Genomic DNA, 26,815 nt, shown 5'->3' with positions numbered 1-26,815 from the left:
TGGAGACTTTAGTCTTTGCAACTTTACCAATCTTCTTTATGCACTAAGAGCTTGTAACACTCCAATGAGAAATGAATAGAAAATTGCATCATATGACCCCTTTAAGCATTTCAATGTATACTAAAGTATTTAAATTAAGTTACTAAACCAGAATAATATAATGAAAAATACATTACTCATTACTTTTTAAAGCTTGTATTTTGCAAGCTGTAGTTAAATAAATTGTAAAAGTAAACTTCCCAGACCTGGGAGACAGACACAGAGACAAATTGTTGAATAAAGTTGTTATTTTGGTTTTCTTATTGCACAAAAAGTCTTCTTGTCGCTTCATAACGTTACAATTGAACCATGGACTCTTCTGATGACGTCTTTCATACTCATCTGGACATTGACACTGTTATTTACTTGGCCGTCTATGGGACAGTCACAAGCCACCCAGTTTTCATCCAAAATATCTTTAATTGTGTTCCAAAGATGAACAAAGCTTCTATGGGTTTGGAACGACATGGGGGTAAGGGATTAATGACAAAACTTTGCATAACTCTGCCTTCATTCATTTGTATGTCCATCTACAGTATAAGTGTTTGGGCGGTTTAATATTAGGATTTGGTCTAAAAATCCCCCAACACCCCCAGATAAAATGAGTTCCCATGACTGTTCATACACAAAACAGCTGCGTGGTTTAATATATCCTGAGGCACAGCTTTGCTCGATTCTTTTGACGTTTTTGCAGCTACACAATGAATCTGTAAACAAACCAGCACACGATTACTATAAAATTAACACATTAATATTTCAGCCATATGAAAGCCACATGCCCAGTATTTATTTTCCAACCACCAAATTTACATTAACTAGAAAAAAAGTTAACTACTTTATGGTCAAAACCCGCAATGATTGCCACAGTGTTTTAGCCTTTTATGTTTGTTTCGGAGTAAGAAAGTCACAAGACACGAGGTTCCTCCTAAAAAAAAATCCACTGACAAAGCAAATAACGGGAATTTAACGCGTTGCCTTACTAACAAAACACTTTAAACACCACACGATTTCACTTAAGAGCCCAAAACATCTTTCTTATCAGATCTGGGTTATGTTGTTAGCGGCGGTGACGTTCAAATCTAATTTCAAGTTTATGTTTGGAAGCATTAAAAACCTCAAACCGCCAACTTTAACAACAAACACTAGCAAATGTTAACCAGGAAAAACTTACCGTATTTTGGCTTCTCTTCCATATCCATCTCAGATGAGCGTGTATTTACCAACTGTGGAGAACTGGGGCCCGTTGTTTGTGCGTCACTTATTATCGTTACATCTGAGATGAAATATCATATCATCTCGCTATCCCGGATCTAGTTAATGCGGTTCTTCGAAAGCACCTGCTGTTGATGATTGTTTTGGCTGCATTGAGTAATCTGAGATAATTGCGCGTTCATGAGCCGGTTTAAAAGGGGCTATATCAATCCTCGAAACCACGAAGAGCAGCGCAGTGATTGGCTGGAGACAAGACAGCAACGTAATGACATCATATAATTAAAAAAAGACACCTGTCGAAAAACTTGACAAATTTTTTGACTTTTATAAGGAAACAGCCAAGCAAACAAAGCTACGTAGATGTTATAATAGATAAATGAAATGTGCACTGTTTTTGTTTTATTTACATTTTTTACATGATTCCCAGTTACTTATATTCACGATTTCTAATATTTGTACAGGCTTTACATTTTTATTTAATTAGCAATTCAACCATTTGATATTTGAACATTTTTGTTACGTGACAGCATTAATTAAAGTTTCTTAAGGGTCAAAATCATGTTATCTGATCTCCTGGTTTAAGTTTAGGGAACATAAAATATAATCCAAGATCATGCCAAATCGTCAACAAACAAATCCAGCTAACAACGAACTGCAGACTGAGCACACCACTCAATCCATAGGCATGAAACTAAAATCTTCCCTTTTTATAAAAAGATAAATATTTTTGTAAGGATTTTATCCTTACTGAGAAAAGTTCAAGGTAACCTAAATGTATGTCCGGTTGCTTAAAATGTCTTTACACACTCTAAGGGTGTAGATAGTGTCTGTTGCTCAATGAGATAAAATATCCTGGTGTTGGTAAATTCCCCTTTTGTTAAAATATTATTGTTCCCCCTCATTTTAGCCCACCCCTGTATACATTAAAATTGTGTGCATGTGCAAAAATAACAAGGTGGAAAAAAAAAACTTATAGGCTACTTAATGATTTAGGCTAAAAGTATGTCCATACGTTTGTTTGTAGTTTAAAATGTTTGTGATTACTATGTTTATGCTACTTGTACTAAACTCTTGGATTAATTTGTGTGGTTTCATAATTATAATTTCATTTTCAGAAAGTAATGAGAAATAGAGCATTTAACTTAGAGAAACTTAGAAACACTAGAAATATTTTGAACATGCATAACCTTAACATAATTTCTTATACTTTCTATAATTTTGTTTGAATTAAACAGGGAATTGCAGGGTAATCTGCACAGACCTCATCACAGACTATCAGGGCAGCTGTTAAGAGAGATTGACAAAAAAAATAAGGGATATATAGATATTTTAGACTTGCTTGCGTGTTTATTTTCATTGAATCAGTGCTGTAATGCTAAATGAATGTTATTTGTATAATGTGAAATGGTTTGTAAAAGCAGTCAAAGAATGTGTCTTATGAAGATCACATATACAGTGATAAAGGGATAGTTCAACCAAAAATGGCAATTCTGTAATCACTTAATCATTGTAAAAATGTCACCGTATGGGAATACCTCTCGGTGTGACGAATGTCTGAAGCCCTATACCACCCCGCCAATCCTATCGCATGCGTACGCATTGTATACCTGAGTGCCGCGCGCTATTTCGCTCAGATTTCATGAACTGAAGAAATGCTATCAAGGTACGGAACGGCCGGGACTGCAGCATCTCGTTCCCTATTCAGGGAACCGTGGTTACATACGTAACTGAGATGTTCCCTTTCATAGGTCACTTCGATGCTGCGGTGACGTCACCATATGGGAACCCTATACCATAACGCCTGACGTACCTGATAGTTGGAATCCAAGGAAAGCATCTGCTCAAGCGGACAGAACCCGGGAGCCAGGAGCCATCCTCACATCCAGACTGTAAAACTTGACAAAAGTGCTCAGTGAGAAACATCCTGCCGCAGCACCGACATAATATATAGAAGAACCACTGAGAAAGCTTGTGATGAAGCCACTGCTCTCATGGAATGAGCTCTAACTCCTAAGGGTGAAGCGAGTCCGCGTGCCTCTATAACTCTATAACTAACTATATCCGGTATAGTTTCAAAGGGCTCAAACGGATGCCCTGATAAACCTTGCAACACAATGGATAAATCCCATGAAGGAACTCGCACAGGGCGGAAAGGCCTCAGCCGTCGCGCACCCTGTATAAAACGAGAGACCAGCGGAAGACGGCCCACTGAAGCACCATCTATATATACGTGGTTAGCTGAAATTGCTGTCGGGTAAACTTTCAGAGTGGCTGGCGTTACTCCATCAGAGAAACGGTCTTGAAGGAACTCCAGTACTGAAGCCACTGGGCAGTAAACCGGATCCTATTACGAATTCCACACCAGGTCGTAAACAGTTTCCATTTGAAAGCATATAAGCGTCTAGTAGAAGCTGCCCTAGAATTCATTATAGTCTCGATGGTTTCAACAGAAAGACCGGGACATATTAACTCACTCCAATCAGAGGCCACGCCCACAGCTTCCATAGATCTGGCCTTGGGTGCCAAATCATTCCCTGTGCTTGCAATAGTAAGTCCTGTCTGAGGGGAATCTCCCATGGAGAGCCCGCTAACAGACTGACGAGGTCCGCAAACCACGGCTGTGTGGGCCACCACGGAGCCACCAGCAGCAGCTGCTCCACTCTGTCCAGCCGAATCCTGGATAACACCGCTGGAATTAGACGAATCTGGGGAAAAGCATACAAGCTGGTTCTGGGCCAATTGTGAGCTAACGCATCCAAGCCTAGGGGCGATGGAGGGCATAGGGAGAACCACAGTGGGCAATGCTTAGTCATGCTCGACGCGAATAAGTCCACTCTTGCTTCTCCAAATATTTGCCATAAATGGCTCACCGTTTGGGAGTGCAGCCACCATTCCCCCTGCTCCAAAGTCTGTCTGGATAGCAAATCCACTCAGAAGATCAAACGTCCGGGGACATGAACCGCTCGGATCAACAGAAATCTGTTCTGAGACCAAAGAAGAATATTTCTCGCCAGCCTGCACAGGGGGCGAGGGCGTAATCCTCCTTGATGATTCAGATACGACACAACCGCTATGTTGTCTGACCTGAGTAGTACATGACGGCCGATCAGCAGATTCGAGAAATACTGTAGAGCTAGAAAAACCGCCAGTAATTCCAACCTGTTTATATGCCAACTGCGTTGTGTCGCCGTCCATTCTCCGTGAGCTGGGCGCCCTTGACAAACAGCTCCCCAACCGGTCAAAGACGCGTCCGTCGTGACTGTCTCTTGTGAAGCACAAATCCCCAGCCGAACTCCGGCTAGAAGGAATTCGGTTGACATCCATTGTCTTATTGACATAACATACCTCAGTGTCACCGAAATCGTCCGATGTGGAAGACAACGGGGTGAAATGTTCCGGCTTGTCATCCACCACTGAAAAGGGCGCATATGAAGTAAGCCCAGACGGATTACAGGGGATGCTGCTGCCATTAGACCTAAAAGTCAGAGGCACAAACTCACCGTCACTGTGCGACCCACTTTGAAGTGACGCACGCATGACGCGAAAGACTGAGCGCGCGGGAGAGATAGTCTTGCTGTCATCGCGCGAGAGTCCAAGTCTATTCCCAGAAGGTTTTCCGCTGAGAGGAATTAAAACACTCTTCTAGAAATTTGTGCATAAGCCCAGGCTGTTTAGAGAATTCAGCACAAGATCCCGATGGGAGTGTGCTTGAGTCTGCGATTGTGCTAACACCAGCCAATCGTCCAGGCAATTCAATACATGAATGCCCTGGAGCCGCAATGGGGCCAGAACTGCGTCCATGCGTTTCGAAAGTACTCGATGAGCCAAGGCTAAGCCAAAAGAAGAACACAGTATTGATACGCTTTGCCCTCTAAAGCAAATCTGAGGAACTTCCTGTGTCTCTTGATGATCTGAATATGAAAGTATGCATCCTTCAGATCGATCGTGACAAACCAACTGTTTGGTTGAATCTGAGACAGAATAGACTTTACCGTTAACATCTTGATTTTGCTATCTTGAGTGCAAGATTCAAACGGCGTAAATCGTCACTTTTATTATTTTACCAAAATAGCGGCTGTAAAACCTGACTCCATCTGAGAGGGGTCTACTTTTATAGCTTCATTCCCCGCAGAGATGCTCCTGCCGCAGCACGATTTGGTTAACAACCATGGGAGATTTCCACGGCAAAAATGCGCGCCTTTCTGAACTGAATGGTGTCTCCATGACGAATTGTGCGTAACACCCATAGTGAAAATGCCGGGCAAGCGCTACCCTGCGGCCCATAAAACGTAGTGGTTTCCAAGCCTCCGCCTGCAGCGTTCCCACATGCATTAACGTCCGAGCACGGAAAGCTCACAGCGTCCGTAAGCAAGGAAAGCGCATGTGTAAAAGTCACTACGTTTCGTTGTGTCTAATCCTGAAGCGTATCCACGGCAGAATTAAATCCAACAAAAAGAACATCGGGCCACGCCGCTAGCGTGATTACGGCAGCTGTGTGAGCCGTCATAAACAGGCCATCTTAGTCAGCCTCTTGTGCCGTCCCTCAAACTCTGAAGGCTGGATTGTACAGCTTGTCTGAGGGGGCGCTCAAGTGATAGCTCGATCCAATGATGCTCGAGGTGCCTTTGCTGCGAGACAGTCAGTGTTAGAACATGGGGACTGCAGTGAGAGGGTTGGGTGTGCATTAGCAGTCCAACAGCACTCTCTAGTGGAGGGCACAGTCCTTGACGAACAGGAAGGGAAGCGCATGCGTCAAAAACGCTGCGTTTCGTTGTGTATAATCCTGAAGCGTATCCACGGCAGGATTTAATCCAACAAGATAAACATCGGGCCACGCCGCTAGCGAGAACGCGGCAGCTGTGTGAGCCGTCATAAACTGGCTGTCTTAGTCAGCCTCTTGAGCCGTCCCTCAAACTCTGAAGGCTGGATTGATCAGAGTGTCTGAGGGGGCGCTCAAGTGATAGCTCAATCCAATGATGCTCGAGGTGCCTTTGCTGCGAGACAGTCAGTGTTAGAGCGTGGGGATTGAGGACGAGAGGCTTTTGCCGTCCAACTCAGGTTTTGTAATGTCGGCGAGATTAGCCAAGGTGGCGCTCGACCGTTAACATCCCCGTATAGAACAGTTCACTGCTCGGGCAGTATGTTTGGTAGCACTTAGTGCCAAATCTGTTGCCCCCGCAGCTTTTTCACAGCCTCCGGTTGTAATATTTTTCTCGTTAAGAACCGCCATAAAGCGAAGTAAATTTGCCGAGATTAAACGCGACTCGACACGCCTTCGACGAGACTTAGGCCACAGCCGAGTTCGGCGCGATCCGTTCGGCTAGAGAGTTCGTCCACAGCGGCATCGCTGTATAACAGCAGTCCGCCATGTCAGCAATGGTGGCGAAACCTGCGGCGTTCGTGACGTGCGCTGATTAAGGCTGCTTCCAGGACCTCGAAACCTCTTGGTGGAGGTCCGTGAAGAAGGGTAGCGGCTCACGGGGGGGATAGTTTATCCGCCACGCGGGTAACCACATTCAACAGCTCACTGAGGAAGGGGAGGCGCGTTTCTCCTGTCCGCCCCGGAGGGAGAGAACCGCATGTGCCGGCCAGAGCCTACGCTGAGTCCGAAGCCGCGGTGGACAAACATAGTTTGTAAAAGCAAATCTGCTGATTAACACACTCGAGTGGGGGAGAGCGAGCAAAGTGGAAAAAACTCCAGGGCATCACTGTATTATATTCCAAGCCGCACACATCGCCCCAAATAATAAACCCATTATGATAAACCCATTATACGGTTCTTACCTTTCGTTGACTCATCGCGTCCGCGAAGAGGAGTTGAACACTGCTCGAAGAAAAAGCCGCTGAGAACGCGAGATGGTTTCCTTAGGGCACAGATGATTCGCTTTCCTGAAGGAAATGAAATCTGAGCGAAATAGCGCGTGGCACTCATGTATATGATGCGTACACATGCGTAGAGCGGTGCTTTGCGCTATTAGGCCAATAGGATTAGTGGGATGGTATAGGGCTTCAGACATTCGTCACACCGAGAGGTGTTCCCATACGGTGACGTCACCGCCGCATCGAAGTGACCTATGAAAGGGAACCATTTTTAGCGATTTTTAGCACTTCCGTTTCTGACGCGCAGACTCAAACTAAGCTTGATGAAGTCAACAACCTGTCTGACAGATGTAAATCTTCTAGTAGCTGTGAGTGCAAACTGCCATCGTTAATCTTGCAGAGACGGCGAGCTTGAGCGGGGAGTTCTTTGGCGTGAGTGAGCAGGAGTAAGTATTCAAATAGCAAATAAACTGAAAATGTGTTTGTTTGTGAAAATGTTAACTTTTTACATTTCAAAATATATTTCAAATGAAACAATTTGCATAAGTTAAAACATATATGAAAATATATGTTAACATATTTACATATATTTAACTTAAATATATTTATTGGGCCAATTTCAAATATTTGCATATATTCCAAAAATATATTTCAAATATATTTCTTTTGTGTATGGGATATGACACACACACCCATATGAATATGCACGTAAAGACATGTGCATGCACAAACACACACATTATGCACATACACTCCCTATATTAAAAAATATATATGATTGCCATTCATTTAAAATAAACCTGTTGTTGTGGCATTTCACTTAGAGTACAATTAGTTTTTGGGCTTTCTGAATTGCAGGTGTTTGAGTTCGTGACCTATGGTCATGACTGCAGCTGGCTGCTGATGAGGCCGAAACCAGCACATCCAGTGCATTTAATTACAATTTACAATATTTTATATATCATCTATATGGACAAATTATAATCTATATTTTACTTATAGCATTTTATAGAAAATAAACATGATTGAAATCAGATACTCTTACTGTACGTTTACTTAAGTAACGTTATGGTTTTCAGGTAACGTTACTCTTTACACCTCTGCTTAGGCCTATATAATGATGATTCAAAAATTCATAATCTTGCATTATATAGATGGAGAAAGTGTATGTGACAAGTGGGGCGGGACCGAGGGACATGGGAGCGAGGCCGGTGGAGTGATTGGAGATGAGCTACACCTGTTCGACCCGCCGGTCTCGAGGCCCACGGAGGAGATGGAAGGATATAAAACTGGAGCGACGACAGTGAAGGACGAGAGAGGACCAGGCCTGGGATTTTAGTTGTGTTTTGGTTTTTATTTTGTGCGCACTAGTCGTCCGTGAGGGGCTGGTGCGCTGTTTTGTGCTTATTTTGAAATTAAATGTTATTTGATTGTCCGCCGGTTCCCGCCTCCTTCTTCCGGATGAATATGAAAGGTTTTATCATTACAGTGGTGCCGAAGCCCGGGAGAAGGAGGGACGCGCTGCTGAAGATCCCTCGCCACTGTGGTGAATCCGCGGTGCCATCGAGAAGGCGAGGAGTGTGCCGCCATGGACGCTCGAGGCGGTGGACTGGAGCGAGTTACCGGGGACGGGCGAGCTCGCTGCCGACCGCCCACGATAGGGAGGGGCGGCTGCCTCCGTGAGGGAGCGGAGGAGTCAGCGCCGTTCGCCAGGGGGCCGGAGCCGGCTGCCTCCGTGAAGGTATCCGGAGGAGCAGGGAACGGGGGACTCCTGCCGGCTACACATCAGAATAAACTCACATATGTCTGTGTGTGTGTGATTTTGGAAATCAAATCGTATTGTATAGTAATAACATAATATAATAATATTATAATAATTATATATAATATCATATTACGCTATATATAATTACAATATGACATCTTACATTAAAACATTATAGGCATGACAAAAGAAGTGGCTAAAATCGACTTTTATTATTATTATCGACTCTGAAATTATAGCCTATTTTTGGATTGTAATCGTTTGCCTTTCTGCAGTACTTAGTCATTTTAGTTAGTTAGTTTAGTTAGCTTATTTTGAACACACACACACGCACACATAATAATTTTGTGTGTATATATATATATATATATATATATATATATATATAACAGATAACAAAGAACATGTACAATCATCCAAAATTATTAAAAGTGATTCAAATAGCACATGCACACATCTACATCAAACCGAATAGTAACCCAATCCAAAACAGACAAATATAATCCCAGGAACCATACTGTCAGTATACAATATCCCCTCGAGTCATTTTCGTATCGATTCAATATAGGCTGTTCATTAACTAACGTTACATGATTTCATCTCTTCACGTAAAACATTTGCCCATAGGCTAATATTCAAATAATTGTGAGCTAGGTGTTAAATCATGCAGTTTTGGCTAATAAATCATGGTCAAAAACACTTGAACAAAAAACTTTTTTCTTTATTTCACGTTATGTAGGCTATGACATTTTGTAGATGGTTTCCGACCAGGATGAAAGGGATCACATTCATCTTCAAGCGTAGATCTGTCAATAAATAAAGGAACGTTAACCGCGATTGACATTGAGATTTTTCTTACACTGCCTGTATAATTTCCTGATAATTTCTCCATTCCCGGTCAATATACCGGCCGTTACCCATACTTCATTATTTAATGAAGTAGATAAATTATTAAAGTTCGTGGATAAAAGCTACTTCATATGTATTCACTTGCCACATACCGAATTATTTCCAATTCCCCAAAAACGTTGTTGAAATATTTTGTCCCGTTGCTTTTATGGACTCTATATGTATGGGCTTCTCTCTTGACGTCTCCCCGATTGCCTGCGAGCTTCTCCTCCTGTCTGTACGGTAATTTCTCTACTGTGCGACAGAAAGTCTAGGGGTTATGACGCAATCGTTAGCCTATTTTTACAAAAACTGTTTCTACGGGGCCATAATGTAACATAGAAGGTAATGGAGCCCTTTATACATTGTCATGTATCTTTAGAAATAAATAATGGACAAATTGAGTCTTCAAACGCCTCAGATGTAAAGTTATTCGCTGTCAAAGTGACGCCAAAATGAATGGGAGTCAATGAATTGCTAACGCAAGTGAAGTTCTGCTACAAGATGGCGGCACGCGACCGACTTCAACTTCCGGTCGACTTCCTTCCCGCCTGGGATGTCACAGATCTCGTGTTATTGTATTCTATCGATGATTGGCTGCATTGTTTTCCTCTTCCGCACTCATCGCATTAGCCTAAAGTCCTGAGTTCTGCTCGAATAAATCCGTGATTAATAAACTACAGGTATGTGAAACCCACATCTGTACACATGACAGCACATATGAGTGTTTATAAGCTTCTAGATTATCAGAATCAGAATGAGCTTTATTGCCAGGTATGTTGTTTTCGTGACAGCAGCTCCGCAGTGCAACATAATGACAGCGACAAAACAAAAAACACAATAAGGAATAAAAAATACAAATACAAATTATTATAGTCTGCTTGACTGACTGCGCTCTTGGTCAGTTTTGCAAACTAATTTCCTTTCGATTTCAAATTCTCTATTAAAGTAGACGTGTTCGTATAGTATAGTATACATATAGTATAGTATGTATAGTATAGTACAGATAGTATATGTGAAAGAAGTTACATAATTACAACAAGTGACAACTTGCCCCAATCTTAGACTTAAAAAATGTGCCCTTGTTATCGTAGTTCAGCAGTTACAGTGTACTTTGACTATGACTTTACTTCATCTAAATGATTAAGAATGCAATAATTGTTATAAAAGCAGTATGCTAATGTTGTTTTGCATTTTTTTTAGCAACTTTACAGGAACTGAAGAAAAACAATGGAACATCAGCGTAAGTTTTGTGTTCACTCACACTTAAATGCACAACATTTGAAATAATATTGGCACAGATTAAATTTGCTTGACCTAATGTTGCTTACTGGTTGATTTGATTTTTGGTTACCATGTACTGAAGGTGAGAAAAGGTTGAAATCTGTCTTTGCTAACTGATTGGTATTTCATATTTCCGCAGATGCTGAGTTCGTGGACACACACTATGAAGCTCTCCTTCAGATAGTTACATCTGTGATGCCCATCGCCGATAAGCTGTATGAAAGCAGAAAGCTTACCTGGGAAGCTTATTCGAAGATCACAAAGGCCACATCTAAAAAGACTCAAAGGAGAGAGCTCCTAAACACTGTGAAATCTGGAGGACCTGCAGTAAAATCTGCTTTTTACAAAGTACTGCAAGAAATCAAGCCTGATGTCATTCAAGAACTTGAAGGTAAAGCAAGATTGGGAGGAAAAAATGAACAAAGCAAAGTACTTAAACCTTATGTATTTTCAGCTTTTATCTTAAATTGATTTCGCAGGGCCATCATCACCGACAGACATGGAAAAACAGGTCACTGAGAACAATATCATCAGGTGGAACCTATCCTCAATAAAGTACAAGAGCAAAATAAAGGAGCTCTGGATTGATTCCTCCAGGAAAAAAGTCGGGAACCTTTATTTTTCTAAAAATAATAAATACATTATTGGCTCTGGAGGAAGTGGGACAGTGTATCTTGGCCTGAAGGAAGATGGCACTGAGGTAGCCATTAAACGAATAACCAAGGACCAACAGAAAAGCAAATGCTTTGAAAATGAACTAAAGCATCTACGAGATTTGAATCTTGAGAGCAAGAACATTGTCAGGTACGTGGACTTAGCAGAGGATGATGACTTTTATTATCTTGCACTACAGCTTTGTGAATATGATATGGAGGATTACATGGAAAATCTTCGTCAGCAAGAACAAAAAGACAAAGACGCCACTTTGAGAAAAATAGTGAAGGAGATTCTTCTTGGCCTTCAAGTTCTTCACCGTGCTGATGTGATACATCGTGATATAAAGCCTGGAAATGTTTTGATAGGTATTAAAAAATAAGTTTAATTTCTGCTTTTGTAGCTTTATAAGTTACGGAGCCTCACACATGACATGCAAGAAAAAATAAATAAATTGTGTGCATGATTACTATTTAATTCCCTCGATTTGCTAAATCGTGCGCTCAATTAACTCATTCGTTCTCTCGATTTATAAATCAAGCAAACGATTAGTACATCATACACACGATTTAGCCTACTATTATTTTTTTTCCTGTATGCCATGTGCGGAGCTCCGTAACAAGGGATTCATCAAAGTAATGTTACACTTTGTATTTAAGGAGACTTAAAACTCTGTAACATACTCTCACCAGATTCAGGAAAAAATGCAAGGTTGGCCGACTTTGGCTTAAGTCGCAAACTGGAGGAGGGCAGAAGTACAGTGCATACTGCTAGAGCTGGTACACAAGGATGGGAAGCTACGGAGATCCTGAACCAAAAAGATGCAGTTTACAAGAAGAGCTCAGACATCCAGGTTTTTGTGAAATATCATGAATCAGCTACAGAGATCTTCTAGCTATAGGAAATATGAGTCTTTCGAACTCTAATAAAAGCTAACTCTAGTGACAAGATTATTATTAAAAAAATCAGAATTTGGGTTTTTAATAAAATAAAGTGCATGAAGATAAATAATGACATAATTATTCCTCCAAAAAAACAGACACCGAAAATGCCATTTCTTTATTAAACATTACTAATAAAATGCCACGTGAGACTGGTCCCAGAGTTCAACCTTCTTTATCAGCTCTTGGTATTGTCTCTCTCTCTCTCTCTCTGTCCTGCGGTCAGCATGTGTTTGACGGGCTGCTCTGTTTATTACAGGTTGCTGGGATGTTGGTGTACTACATCCTCTCTGATAGGAAACATCCTTTCGGGGACGTCAAGGATCGTGAGGAGAACATCAAGAAAGGGCAATACTCTTTTGAAGATTTACAAGATATAGTAGCAAAGGATCTCATAGAATGGATGATCAACGTTGAACCAGCAGAGAGACTGACCATTGATGAGGTCCTACGACACCCTTATTTCTGGGATAATGACAGGTGAATAGTAAATGGCGTCTTTCATAGTTTTTATCACTGTGAATGTTTGTTAATCTAGTGTTCCATCTTTCTGAAGGAATATTTCACAGTCGTGGCTATGAGATCGATCTTATGCATGGTCTCCACTGCAAACCCACAATTTCTTTACGTCTTGCCTGCTTGAAAGAGTTTCTTCTGTTTATTTCCAGTTCTTCAGATGCTGTTCTTGCCTGATACTCTGACAGAACTAACTCTTGAGTCACTGCCAGGATCTTGTTTCTAGATTTTGGACTCTTTAGGCTGACATCTATCTTGTGTCTGAGAATCGTAAAGGAATAGTTCACCCAAATATTACATTTCTCTCATGATTTACATCACCCTTATGCCGTTCGTCCATAAGAACCACTTTTATGATGCTATTTTGTAATTTTGAAGCTGGACAGCCCTCATTTAGATTCAATGTATTGACAAATGTGGCCAGAATATTTACGTTTTTTTCCATGCATATCGTGTGTGTTGTGATTAAAGTGCACTTTCTGAGTGTACTCCCTTGTTCTGTTTCTGAACTGACCTGCTCAGTGCCTGCACTTTTTTTTCTTTCCTTCAGCAAAGACACAGTCCTTAGGAAGCTGGGTGATAGGCCTGAAATCCAGAATTACGAGACTTTAGCTAAACTTCGCAAACTCTACATAGAAAACGGACACACAGAGGGAACAGGCGCGACAGCAGCACTGACCATTGTTGAGGCCTTCAGTGAACTGAAAATCGAGAATGAAAAGAAGTAAGTTTTAAGTTTTTGAAAGAACTCTCTTCTGTTCATCAAGGCTGCATTTATTTGATCACAAATACAGTAAAAGCAGTAATATTATGAAATATTAAAATTTAAAATAACTGTTAACTATTTGAATATATTGTAAAATGTAGTTCATTCCTGTGTTGCAAAGCTGACTTTTCAGCATCATTACTCCAGTCTTCAGTGTCACATGATCCTTCAGAAATCATCATAAATAATATTAATATCAATGTTAAAAACAGTTGTGCTGCTTTTATTTTAATGGAAACCATAATAAACTACCATTCAAACGGGTAAGTAAATCAAAACAAAAAGAGAGAAAGGAATATATGAAAGTAGAAAACAGTTATTTAAAAACAATATTCCATTTTTGATCAAATAAATGCAGCCCTTTTAAGCATAAGAGACTTCTTTCAAAAAACTGTTTTGAAAATCTTAATTATTACAAACCTTTGACCAGTTGTGCACGTATTATTAAATTAATTTTATTTTACATGACAGTTTACATGAAATGTGGATCATTTTTCATCCTTTAGGCGAAATGACATTCTTACAATAGTGGGTGAGGATTTAAAAAACCTTTGGAAGCTCTTCAACGCTGCAGAGAAGGTCACAGAGGGAAAATACTTTTCTAATTGGCAATCAGAGGTGAGTAAAACAGCAAGACTCACCTCAACACATCACAGGAGCCTTCCTCTACTTGCTTCGTACATTATCTTGGTTTATTCAGCAGTGTTGGGACTGCTAACAGTGTTACACACTAGACAGTCTGTGCTAGCCAAATGCCATAAACATTGTATTTTTTTTTTATGTGCAGCTTTCAGAAATATGGACAGACATTAACAAAAGGCTTCCAGAGGACATTCTTGGCCTGCTGCGTGTTTTGCGCAACAAATTGGTGCATGCGTAAGTGAGAAAAAAATGTTCATCCAGATCTCAGTTAGATCTCTATTTCTGTCATTTGACCAGTGCTTTAAGTACTTCCAAATATAGCTCTTGAGGGTACCGCCACCTCTCCGTGCGCCCAGGACGTGCTTTTAGCGTACCGGTAGGCTCATTTGGACACCCCTTACCCATATATATATATATATATATATATATATATATATATATATATATATATATATAATAGATTACCGGCACCTCTTTTGGGCCACTTAAATCACTGCATTTGACCCTTTTACTTGTTTCAGTTCGCTTTCATTAATATGGGAATGTAGGTAGTCAAATGTTGATGCATTTATTTTTGTGACTGTAATGCTTCTGTACTGACTTGCAATTAATTAATTCTGTCTCTTTTGTTTCTAACAGAAATGTCGGAAATGAGTTTGAAAAGAAGAAGATTTTTGACCTCTTCCCAGACTTTTTCATCAGTTTACACAGAGTGGCTAAAATCTTGAGCTGGAAATACTGAAGATGCTGAGAGAACATCACAACACGGCACGACTACAGTTTTCACCGTCGACATAAAACTTCTCGTTATTTTAGATGGAGCAGTTATTATTGTCAACCAATTTAAGCACCGTTCTCAGAACTCACTTAACTTCATTCCTACATGAATCACAAATTAAATCTACTTTTTTAATTATTATTTTAATTTCTTTTTTTCTTGGAGCTCACACCTCCCTGAAACAAGTCTCAGACACCAGTGTCTTTTCTACTTTGTGATTTAAATAATAAATATATTTACATAAACAGCATGTATTCCAAAAGTTTCATTTCTAATGTTCAGTTTTATTGTGTTGAGTTATTCTCTTTTACAGTTTTGCATGCAATTATATAGCATAGTTTGTATCACTTAGTTCTTCCGTTAGGATATTAGGTCTATTAGGATATTAGGAAATTAGGTAGAATCAATAAATTATTATTTACTGCCATTTTGTAAAAAATAGGTTATGTAATATCATCAGTTAAGTCAGTTACCACCCACCGTGACACGCTTGTTTCCCGTGGGGATCCCTTAGTGACATGAGTCGAGTCAATGTGTATTTATGCAGAGTCTCTACCTGGACAGAAATACACGACTGTGTGTGTGCTGGTATATTTCGTTTATGAGGACACAAATGTCTCTCTCTCTGTGTGAAATGCAGACTAAAGTCTCAAAATCTAATTGCAAGATAACAAACATCAAAGTCTGCTTTCAGCCTAATTTCAATCTTTGACATGGTCAAAATTAGTCAGTGAAAAGGATTGTTGAATTTTCACAGAATGTTCTTTACCTTATGTAGGATGATTTTATAGTATATAAAACAGTAAATCACCAAAAAAGGGTAACTTGATAATGACATGGGTAATAAAACGTAAACATGGTTTATGAGGACACTTCCCGTGTCCACCTAAATAAAAGGCTGTAAAAAAACCATGCAAAACGGTGTTTTATGATATAAAAAAAATTGCCAGTGGTTTTCTGTAAGGGGGAGGTTTAGGGCAAAAGAAAATAGTTTGTACAGGATATAAAACTATTAAGAGTCCCCGTAAACCACAAATGCAAGTATATGTGTGTCCAAATATATTTTCTAACTCCAGAGAGAGAGAGCAGTTTTGGTCAACAACAAAAAAAACGGATACTTGGGACTAACGTTTCTGGACTAACTCCATGCGGGTAAAAGCAAATTTCATTAATTTTTCTTTCTGCCCTGTTTCATTTAAATGCTTTTTTGAGGCTGCAGGTGCCACACTAAAAATGGCGCCCTGGACTCTCCGTCTCTCACGCAATCATCATGTTCCTCTTCCGGCCTCCATGAGCTGCCAATCTGTAGAGATCCCACCTGTCTAATGTCCTTAGCGCTGTACGAAGAAAGTGTATTATTACTGTGTTCACAGCTCGTCTTGATTACAGGTACGTGAAGTTCTTATCTGATTACATGACAGTTAAACGGAGTATATTATCAGCTGCTGGATTGTACCTGTGCTCCTGGGTCAGCTGCTTGACCTATGGCCAAGAACTGTGACGCTTTAATGTGTATGCATAGATAACGATTAGCTACTTGAGGATTTGTTTACAGTGACTGACACTCTCCCACCTGAAGGAGCATTACCAAATCTGTCATTTAAAACACCGTTGATATCTTTAAGCTTAACTAGTTTTTTTTACAAAATATTTTGCTGATAATTAGTATTTTGTTGATAATGTATCCCGTCATTCTGGACAGTTGTCTTTTATCTTATCTGAAAGGGCCAACCTGGTAAAATAAAGATTTAATAGTAATGATACATTAAAATGTTTTAAGGCATTGTCCTCTGTTTTGATGCATGCTTTGTAATGTACGATTGCTCTCTTTCATGCATTATTTTCCAGAGGCTCACTCATCATGGCATTAAGGAGTGTGAGTCGCCTGCTTGTGAACAGCCAGAGATGTGTCCTCTTTACAGCTTCCAGATCACAGAAAACTTCTGCAGCTTCTCCATGGGGTCAGAACTGCAGTTTGTTGGATTTATGTCTCTAGATATATATAATGATATAATGGACACTTATGCTACCTTGTGTTATTCTAGACCTGTGTTTTGTTATTTTTTTTCAGTGGAACATGACCATCCCTGTCTAGCTGAAAAAAAAACATAACTGTAATCGATATAGTTTTTTGCAATTATTTTCCAAGCCTTCTGAAGCCATTTATTGGATACATGTGAAGAACCGAATGAAAGCAAAGTCTTTATTCAAAACAAATATTGTATGCAAATCATTATGTAGCATGAAGATTCTGTTAATAAAAAGAACAACATACAGGTTTGGAACACCATTAGAATTAATTAATACTTTACATTTTTGTATGAACTATCCATTTAAATGTGATTTTATTTGAGTTTTATGTAATCTTTATCAATGCATTTCAAAGCTCAAGTATAGAATACATTTTTTTTAATAATTAATATTTCATGCATTTCTATTTTCACATGCATAACATTGTAAAGATGCACATGTATAATTCTATTCTATCAGATGCAGAGAAGTCTGGCGAAAAGAAGCAAGTGAAAACACGTATGTTTACTTCTTGTGCAATATTTTCGGCTCTAAATGTGTGAAGATGAGGTGAGCACTAACCTGCATGTCTGTTTATAACCTGTGATATAAACCTCAGCTAAAGCGCAGTTTAACTGGCGGGATGCTTTGGACCTGGAAGGTCTCCTGACGGAGGAGGAGATCATGATTCGTGACTCCTTTCGCACCTACTGCCAGGAGAAACTCATGCCGCGCATCCTGATGGCCAACAGAAATGAAAGTGTGTATGTTCATATTACATAGACAGCTTATAGTTTACAATAGGACTTCTAAAATAGACTTCTAGTAATAGTAAACTAACTGCCCTTTGTTCTTCACTAGTTTTTCATCGTGAGATTGTGTCTGAGATGGGGGAACTTGGTGTTTTGGGGCCCACCATTAAAGGTTTGCACAATATATCATTCCCATATTGGTTAGCATTCAATATTAGAGTAGAGCTGCATGGTTCACTGACATGAAATCAAAATCTACAGTTTAATTCAGTGAAAACATGTCCTGCATGTTTCAGAGTAAAGCTCACCACTGTGTTCATTAATAAAAATAAAAAAAATTAATAAATGAATTAATAAACTAAAAAACGAATGAAATTAATAAACTGAAGCAGCTCAGTTTCGGTTCGCAGTAAATGCTAATCCACACAATCTCTTCTCTGCATCTGCTCTGAGCTTGGGTCACCTGTAATGTATCATGATCACCTTTTTTTTTTTTTTTAATCCAGAAAAATGCAAATAGGTCTTTTTCCCCAATGCAGCCCTATATCAAGAGATTTGTTCACATATATCCTTCCCGTCATCTAGTAACCAATCAGGAAATACAGAGCTGATTGTTTGTTCAAAGTGTAACCATCTATATGTTTCTGTACCTCACTCATGCACACTTCCCTATCAAGGTTACGGTTGTGCTGGCACAAGTTACGTGGCGTACGGTCTCATCGCGCGTGAGGTGGAGCGAGTGGACAGCGGCTATCGCTCGGTCATGAGTGTGCAGTCCTCGCTGGTCATGCACCCCATCAATGCTTACGGCACAGAGGAACAGAAGGAGAAATACCTGCCCAGGCTGGGTACGACCGCAAAAATCAGTAGCCAAACTTTCAGAAAACGTGTTTGCAAAAAATCCCAATGGATCATAATCTTTATCTTTAGATTTTGAGCTGAAGTATTGCTTGTAAGATTCACCCACTGTTGTCTCTGTGTCATGCAGCTCGAGGAGAGATTCTAGGTTGTTTTGGATTGACAGAACCAAACCATGGCAGTGACCCGGGCAGCATGGAGACCAGGGCCAAATACAACCCATCCAGTCGTACCTTCACCCTCACCGGCTCCAAGACATGGTGGGTTCAGCGCAGCTCTTATATAACACACAAGATTTAGGACCACAGTAAAGACAAGCAAAGTTTACAAATGCATAGAACTGCATGGATGAACTCAAATCACAATCCATTTGTACAAAATAAGGTTAAGTAACATTCGCTGCATTTACAAACTGTGTCCACATGGTGGTGTCAGGAGTCTTATTTAAAGACTGCATTCACTCAGTGGACAGTTGAGTGATGACCTATTTTTGTAGGCCAACCCTAAAGTTTGCATCCCCCTGTTTTACTTGACAAAAAGCCAATAGGATTTTCCCTTGGCTTTTGGATTATTCATTATGATAATCTTCAAAAAGGAATTTTGAAGCCTGTAATTGTCAAAGAAAAAAAAGACTACAAATAGACTACAGATGCAACTCTTTAAATCTTTATTTAATAATCATGTTCCCTGAAAGTCAACCGTATTTTCCGGACTATAAGTCACACTTTTTTTCATAGTTTGGCTGGTCCTGCGACTTATATTGTTAACTTCATGTGCGAGGGAATGTATTATCGCGAGAGTCTACGTGACCGGAAGGGAAGACTGTTTTTCCGGTGTGTAGGTTTGGCGGGGTTTGTGAGGGAGGCAGAAAATAAATAACCTTGTGCAGAACCACGTCGTGTCTGTGGCTATTTTCATGGTAGCAGAGGATGGTTTCCAACTATAGAGTACCGCCTAAGCTTGACAAAGCCAGACCATATGAGTGCTGGAAAAATGAAATTAGTATTTGGAAACTTGTTACGGATTTGGACAAGAAGAAGCAGGCACTCGCGGTGGTGTTGGGGCTCGAGGGGCGAGCCAGAGAGACCGCTTTGGAAATACCCGCGAGCGATCTGAACGAAGACAACGGTATGGAAACCTTGCTAGCTAAGCTGGACTCCGTATTCTTGAGAGAAGAAAAAGACCGCGCTTATGAAGCGTACTCTCATTTCGACTCGATTTCCAAAGACAGCGCGGTCTCCATGGCAGACTACATCATAGACTTTGAGCAGAGATACAACCGCATGAAGAAGTACAACATGACCCTGCCTGATGCTGTGTTAGCGTTTAAACTACTGGACACGGCTTGTCTTGAAGAGAAGAGTAGGCAGCTAGAACTTACAGCGTGCACGGATTTAACATCTTCAAGCTGCACAGACCTTTCAGATTTGGTGATGGTCAGGTGGTACACTCCAACAGAAAGGTAAAGCTTCCCGCTAAGATCGGACCAACAAAATGTCACATTGAAACGGAAGTTGTTCCTGTTGATATTCCTTTACTGCTGAGCAAAATGGCTCTAAAGAGAGCAGGAACTGTTTTAGACATGGAGAATGACAAAGTTGTCATGTTCAAGCAACCAGTGCCTCTTGAGCTCACTAGTTCGGGACACTACTGTGTCGACATTAGAGATGGTAATACTGAAGTGGACACCAATAAAAGTGAAGTCCTTGTCATCACAGCAGAGATGTCTACAAAAGAGAAGCGTAAAGTTCTCCTGAAGCTTCACAAGCAGTTTGGCCATGCCTCTGCAGACCGGCTGCAGAGGCTTATCCTCAGCTCTGGAAATACTGACAAAGACTGTCCAGTTATTCTGCAAGAGATCATCCGTGACTGTGAGGTATGTCAAAGATATAGCAGGACCAAGCCCAGGCCTGCTGTTGGTTTGCCTTTAGCCTCAAAGTACAATGAGACGGTGGCAATGGATTTACATGAGCTGGAACCTGGCATATGGTACCTCCACATCATCGACCATTTCACACGCTTCAGCGCTGGAAACATTGTGAGAACAAAGAAAGCCTCTGAGATTGTCAACTCTTTCATTCACTCGTGGATAAGTGTTCATGGTGCCCCAAAACGGATATACTCTGACAACGGTGGCGAGTTCAACAATGAGGAGATAAGAGAGATGGCAGAAAAATTCAACATTGAGATGAAGACTACAGCGGCATACAGTCCTTGGAGCAACGGGCTGCTGGAGAGACACAACATGACTCTGACTGAGATCCTCCTGAAGGTGAAAAGGGAAAACGGGTGTGGCTGGCGGATTGCTCTAGACTGGGCTCTAATGGCCAAAAACAGTATGATCAATGTGTCCCAATGTGTCCACAGTCCTAATCTTCCCTCCGTTTTGGTTAATAAACTGCCTGCTCTAGAAGGCACTTCTATGAGTACTAGAGTAGGACAGCACCTAGCAGCATTGCATGCTTCCAGAAGAGCATTCACAGAGGTGGAATGCTCAGAAAGAATAAAAAGAGCTTTACGAAAGCAGCTCAGGCCTACAGATGAAAAGTATGAGACAGGAGACAGAGTGTACTACAAACGAGCAGACCGTACAGAGTGGAAAGGTCCTGCTGTAGTTATCGGTCAAGATAGCTCTGTAGTGTTTGTCAGACATGCTGGTATCCTTGTCAGAGTACACCAGTCCAGGCTGAATAAAGTTAATGCACAGGATGAGGATACACCTGTACTACCTGATATCCCTGAAAATAGTAAAGAAAAAGAAAATGTAATACACACTGATGTGTCAGAGAATTCAGATGATGAAATGACTGTTAATAGAGAAGTGCAAATCCCTGAAAACACAGAAACAGATGATAGAGAAGATGTGAGACAAACTAATGAGACAGAGAGGGATGCTACTAATACAGTGGGTTCCACTGGTGTCAAACTGAGAACAGGTCAGACAGTGACATTTACAAACAGAGATGATGGTACTAAACACACTGCCAGAGTTTTAGGCAGAGCAGGGAAAGCAAAAGGGCAATATAGAAACTGGTACAATGTGCAGTATCTTGAACCAAATGGCAGCGAGAGTCAAAAGGAAGCTTTAGACATGTCACAAGTTGATGATCTTCTCACTGAATGTGAGAACACCGATGGTGATGTACTTATTACCAAAGACATCTCTTTTGATGCTGCTAAACAGCAAGAGATTGAAAACTGGCAAAATAATAATGTTTACGAAGAAGTCACAGACAAAGGTCAGAAATGTATCTCTACTAGATGGGTCTGTACGTTAAAGGAAACTTCTAGTGGTGTTTTGTTTCCAAAGCCCGCCATGTGGCGAGAGGTTTTGAAGAAGTCAATATGCATGAATTACAAAAAGATTCTCCCACAAGTGCATCAGAGTCACTCAGGCTGCTGTTGGCTGTTATTTGTCATTACAAATGGCAAGTGAATTCTATGGATATTAAGTCTGCTTTTTTGCAGGGAATGGAACTCTCAAGAGACATTTACATTCGTCCCCCACTAGAAGCTAGCGTGGACAATGTGTTGTGGAAACTAAAGAAATGTGTGTATGGACTTGCAGATGCTTCCCTCTACTGGTACAACAAGGTCAAAGAACTCATGCTGAACAGTGGTGGTAAAATGTCACGAGTTGATCCTGCAGTGTTTTATTGGCAGAATGAGCAGTCTGAGGTGACAGGAGTACTGGCATGCCATGTGGATGATTTTTTTGGGCAGGTTCAGAGCATTTTGTAACTAATGTCATCCCTGTACTTAAATCTGCATTTCACGTGGGTCGTGAAGAGCATGAGAGGTTTTCATATGTGGGGATGAACATTGCTACTGTGGGTGGTGTAGTGCAGGTGCATCAGCACAGTTATATTGAAAACCTACGACCAGTTCACTTACAGGCAACACGTGCTGTACAGAGAGAGGCCCCACTAAATGAGAAAGAAAGAGAACAACTCAGATCCAAAATAGGACAGGTTCTGTGGGTTGCTAAACAAACAAGACCAGATGTTATGTTTGACACATGTAGCCTAGCATCCAACATTAAGAATGCTATTGTTCAGTCCATACATGAAGTGAACAGAGTGATCCGTAAACTTAAGTCAGAGAAGGTAACACTTAAGTTTCAATACTTGGGCAACAGTGATGATTTGAGTTTGGTGGTATTCAGTGATGCTTCACTGGGCAATCTTCCAGATGGAGGTACACAGGGTGGGGCTCTAATTGCCCTCATGGAAAAAACAGGAAAGTTCTCTCCACTGTTTTGGCAATCTAAGAAAATCAGACGTGTGGTAAGAAGCACACTGGCTGGAGAAACCCTTGCCATGTCAGATGGTATTGACAATGCTATGTTCTTGGCTATGCTCTACTCTGAGCTCACTACTGGTAAAGCTGATCTTAATGCTCTTCCTCTTATCTGTGTTACTGATAACCATTCCCTGTTTGACGCTCTTAAGTCTACAAAACAGGTCACAGAGAAGAGACTAAGATTAGAAATAAGCGGTGTCAAAGAGCTCATACATGCTAACAAAATCAAAGAAGTGCGTTGGTCAAAAGCCAAGTCACAACTTGCTGACTGTTTGACGAAAAAAGGTGCTTCCTCTCTTATGCTTCTTAAAGCGCTGTATGAGGGTGTATGGAAACTGTAAAATCTGGTCCATTGAGCATCTATCTTGGTACAGTTTTTTTTATTTAAATACGCAAACTCACTTAAATGTTACTGTGTTCTGAAAATCATTTTTTTGTGTGACAATGTTTTATGTCAAAATCACCCGTTCATTTTTTTTTATTTAAAGAAGAGAGTGAGATTGTTAACTTCATGTGCGAGGGAATGTATTATCGCGAGAGTCTACGTGACCGGAAGGGAAGACTGTTTTTCCGGTGTGTAGGTTTGGCGGGGTTTGTGAGGGAGGCAGAAAATAAATAACCTTGTGCAGAACCACGTCGTGTCTGTGGCTATTTTCAGGTGCGACTTATTTATCAAAATGAATTTGACATGAACTAAAAGAAATGAACCAATAGAAAACATTACCGTCTCCAGCCGCGAGAGGGCGCTCTATGCTGCTCAGTGCTCTTGTAGTCTACCACTGAAAACATAGAGCGCCCTCTCGCGGCTGTATACGGTAATGTTTTCTCTTGGTTCTAAATAAATGCGATTTATAGTCCAGTTTATGTAACTTATGTTTTTTTCCTCATCATGATGTATTTATGGACAGATGCGACTTATACTCAGATGCGACTTATAGTCCAAAAAATACGGTAGTTAGAATGGTGCTATAAACACAGCAATGCTGCAGACTAGTAAAAGCTTGGGGGAGGGGGGGGGTGCTACTGATAAATTTCACATTGTAGAGTAAAATGTGAAAATATCTTGAGCTTGTGTCAACCAGGTATTTTACCAAACACCCATTCAAAAAAAAAGAAAAAATTAAGTTGGTTTCTGAGTTTTAGGACTCATTCCTGAGGCACTCTACACATGTTGTGAAATGATTTATATTGTGGACAGCAGAAGTGGCAGAGTCTGTTCTGTCATCTTACACTCGCCCCCATCTCTTGCACAGGATTACGAACTCACCAGTGGCTGACATCTGTGTGGTTTGGGCCAAATGCGAGGATGGGAAAGTACGCGGCTTCATCTTGGAGCGTGGCATGAAGGGTCTGTCCACGCCTAAGATCGAAGGCAAGTTCTCCCTGCGGGCTTCAGCCACCGGCATGATCATCATGGACGAGGTGGAAGTGCCAGAGGAAAACCTGCTGCCCAAAGTTTCAGGACTGGCAGTGAGTTACATTGGATGCAGTGCAGTGGCAGTGACATTTATTGGATTTACATTATTACTAGCAGGCAAAGATCTGAAATCAATACTAGATTATGATATATGACATCTTTCACAATAATGGTAACGCACTGGCTTGAAGACGCCAGAGCTATAGTCATTTAGTAATTAGAAATTTTAACTAATGTTTTAATTTCCGATTGCCAAAAAAAAAAACAAGACCATATTGAATGAATATGAATTTTTCCAGTTTTCTTACCCCTTGGGTGAGATTGCAATCGTACTATTTCCTCAGAATATTTCCTCAGACTTTTTAAAAAAATAAATTTTATATCCAAATTGTGCCATTGATAGCAGAGGATTTGTTTCCACGCAAATTAAATCCAACCAAAATCTCTTCAGGCAGATTTAATCCATGTCTTGGACCCCATGGTACACATGTTATCTTCTAAAAAAGCAATATAACAGTGTATTTCCTAACAAATACGAATTAAAATGGATAAGCAAAAAGAAACAAGCATAAAACATGAAATGTCTTAAGCGCCACCTACAGGGATTAGAGATGCAAATTATATGCATGCGCTTTAATATTTACACATAATGCATGTTTTTTGTGTGTATAATAATATATATTTTTTTATTGAAATTTATGAAATAATTAAAAAAATGCTGATATATATTACTCGGGCCAATTGTTGACCATTATTTCAGTCCTTAATTCAGTTCCAAACTCTGCTAACCACCTTGTCAGTGCATAATACAGTAATTTATTTGTTTTAATTTCATATTGACTTTAATTGCATGCTAATATACTCGCTAATATTTTCGTCCTCATTCACCAGGGTCCATTCGGGTGTCTAAATAATGCTCGTTATGGTATTGCTTGGGGGGCTCTGGGAGCCGCAGAGTTTTGTTTCCATGCCGCACGACAGTACACACTGGACAGGTCAGAGCACATCTGTTATTTAATGACCATCTGTACTCATGAATGAGTCACTGGATAATGTGTGGAAGAATTCCAATACATAAATGTTAATGTCAGTAAATTTGCTTGCTTCCAGTTGATTGCTTGCTTGCTAAGATTGGCTGTCCTTGTGGTTAAATTCTTCATGGTTCTTGCAGATGTTGTTTTTCAGCATGTAAGATAATCTGTAATGTTCCCATCAGAATCCAGTTTGGAGTTCCTCTAGCCAGAAACCAGCTGATCCAGAAGAAGATGGCAGACATGTTAACAGAGATCGCCATCGGCCTACAGTCGTGTCTTCAACTGGGCCGACTGATAGATGAGAAGAGGTGAGGTTCATCTTAATTCTGCTGCAGTTTTGACTGGATTTATAGATAGATTTGGATTGTATTTTTGTGAGGACGCAGGTATTGAATGCACAACCAAGAAAGACAAATATTTGGTGCAATTAAAACCTGCCACAGGGTCATGGAAAACCAGGAAATATTGGTATTTTTAAAAATGTGAATTAATATGTTAGAAAATTATTAGCATTATAACCCCAAAGGAGCATTTCCAAGCTTTTGATCGTTGCTCTCTAAACTACAGAGCGGCACCAGAGATGATATCTATGCTGAAGAGGAACTCCTGCGGTAAAGCCCTGGATATCGCTAGACAAGCCCGAGATATGCTGGGAGGAAACGGCATCGCAGACGAGTATCACATCATTCGTCACGTCATGAACCTGGAAGCCGTCAACACATATGAAGGTCAGAGAGAGTGAAGGAGATGTGAATAAAGTGATCAGATCAGGCGTTACAGAGAAACTCTGCATGCCACTGAACATTGATTAATGTCTTCTTTTGTAGGTACCCATGATATCCATGCCCTGATCCTGGGCAGAGCCATCACTGGACTGCAGTCTTTCACGGTGGACAAATGAGCTGCTGTCATGTCCACTGTCATAGCCCATATAGTCCCTGAATGCTTTTAAAGTTTGCATCATTTACCATTACAAATGACTTGAAATTGTCAGTACAATATTCTCTGAATCTGGTGTTTAAAGGTGAAAAACAAATGATAGCAGTATTTTAATTAATGTGTGTCATTTTCATTGACTGTACTTTATGTAGTCTTTGTCAGAGGTCTATTTTTCTATGTTCTCACTAGATCACAACA

General features: G+C 40.5%; 2 protein-coding genes across 4 annotated transcripts; both read left to right on the top strand.

The window, feature by feature from the left end:
• Window positions 1-10,278: 10,278 nt before the first annotated feature.
• On the top strand, window positions 10,279-15,552 carry LOC132149545 (serine/threonine-protein kinase/endoribonuclease ire-1-like). The gene is made up of 10 exons (XM_059558874.1): window positions 10,279-10,407; window positions 10,928-10,967; window positions 11,148-11,399; window positions 11,488-12,030; window positions 12,355-12,515; window positions 12,863-13,083; window positions 13,670-13,843; window positions 14,392-14,503; window positions 14,673-14,761; window positions 15,167-15,552. Exons 2-10 carry the CDS (start codon window positions 10,955-10,957, stop codon window positions 15,267-15,269), a joined length of 1,668 nt encoding a protein of 555 aa, XP_059414857.1. The 5' UTR covers window positions 10,279-10,407; window positions 10,928-10,954; the 3' UTR covers window positions 15,270-15,552.
• Window positions 15,553-16,533: 981 nt separating this feature from the next.
• On the top strand, window positions 16,534-26,737 carry gcdhb (glutaryl-CoA dehydrogenase b). Of its 3 annotated transcripts, none has more exons than XM_059558870.1 (12): window positions 16,534-16,694; window positions 17,154-17,266; window positions 17,802-17,834; window positions 17,935-18,075; window positions 18,177-18,239; window positions 18,745-18,915; window positions 19,056-19,185; window positions 24,481-24,697; window positions 25,536-25,639; window positions 25,861-25,986; window positions 26,246-26,406; window positions 26,506-26,737. In XM_059558870.1, exons 2-12 carry the CDS (start codon window positions 17,167-17,169, stop codon window positions 26,577-26,579), a joined length of 1,320 nt encoding a protein of 439 aa, XP_059414853.1. In that variant the 5' UTR covers window positions 16,534-16,694; window positions 17,154-17,166; the 3' UTR covers window positions 26,580-26,737. The 3 variants fall into 3 exon arrangements, with proteins under 3 accessions (XP_059414853.1, XP_059414850.1, XP_059414851.1); XM_059558867.1 differs by having other exon boundaries at window positions 17,796-17,834; XM_059558868.1 differs by lacking the exon at window positions 16,534-16,694 and adding an exon at window positions 16,901-17,040 and having other exon boundaries at window positions 17,796-17,834.
• Window positions 26,738-26,815: the final 78 nt, after the last annotated feature.

The sequence above is a fragment of the Carassius carassius genome, chromosome 9 (genome assembly GCF_963082965.1).
Source record: "Carassius carassius chromosome 9, fCarCar2.1, whole genome shotgun sequence".
Taxonomy (NCBI): domain Eukaryota; kingdom Metazoa; phylum Chordata; class Actinopteri; order Cypriniformes; family Cyprinidae; genus Carassius; species Carassius carassius.
The sequence above is the reverse complement of the archived record's forward strand: the minus strand, read 5'-3'. Positions and strand labels throughout refer to the sequence as shown.

Bases quoted from the DNA above. Each gene is read 5' to 3' on its own strand.
- LOC132149545 (XM_059558874.1), top strand. The intron at 12,031-12,354 runs GTATTAAAAAAT...TACTCTCACCAG, and splicing joins GCCTGGAAATGTTTTGATAG to ATTCAGGAAAAAATGCAAGG. The intron at 13,844-14,391 runs GTAAGTTTTAAG...TTCATCCTTTAG, and splicing joins AAAATCGAGAATGAAAAGAA to GCGAAATGACATTCTTACAA.
- gcdhb (XM_059558867.1), top strand. From the start codon at position 17,167: ATGGCATTAAGGAGTGTGAGTCGCCTGCTTGTGAACAGCCAGAGATGT. The intron at 18,240-18,744 runs GTTTGCACAATA...TTCCCTATCAAG, and splicing joins TTTGGGGCCCACCATTAAAG to GTTACGGTTGTGCTGGCACA. The intron at 24,698-25,535 runs GTGAGTTACATT...CTCATTCACCAG, and splicing joins CCAAAGTTTCAGGACTGGCA to GGTCCATTCGGGTGTCTAAA.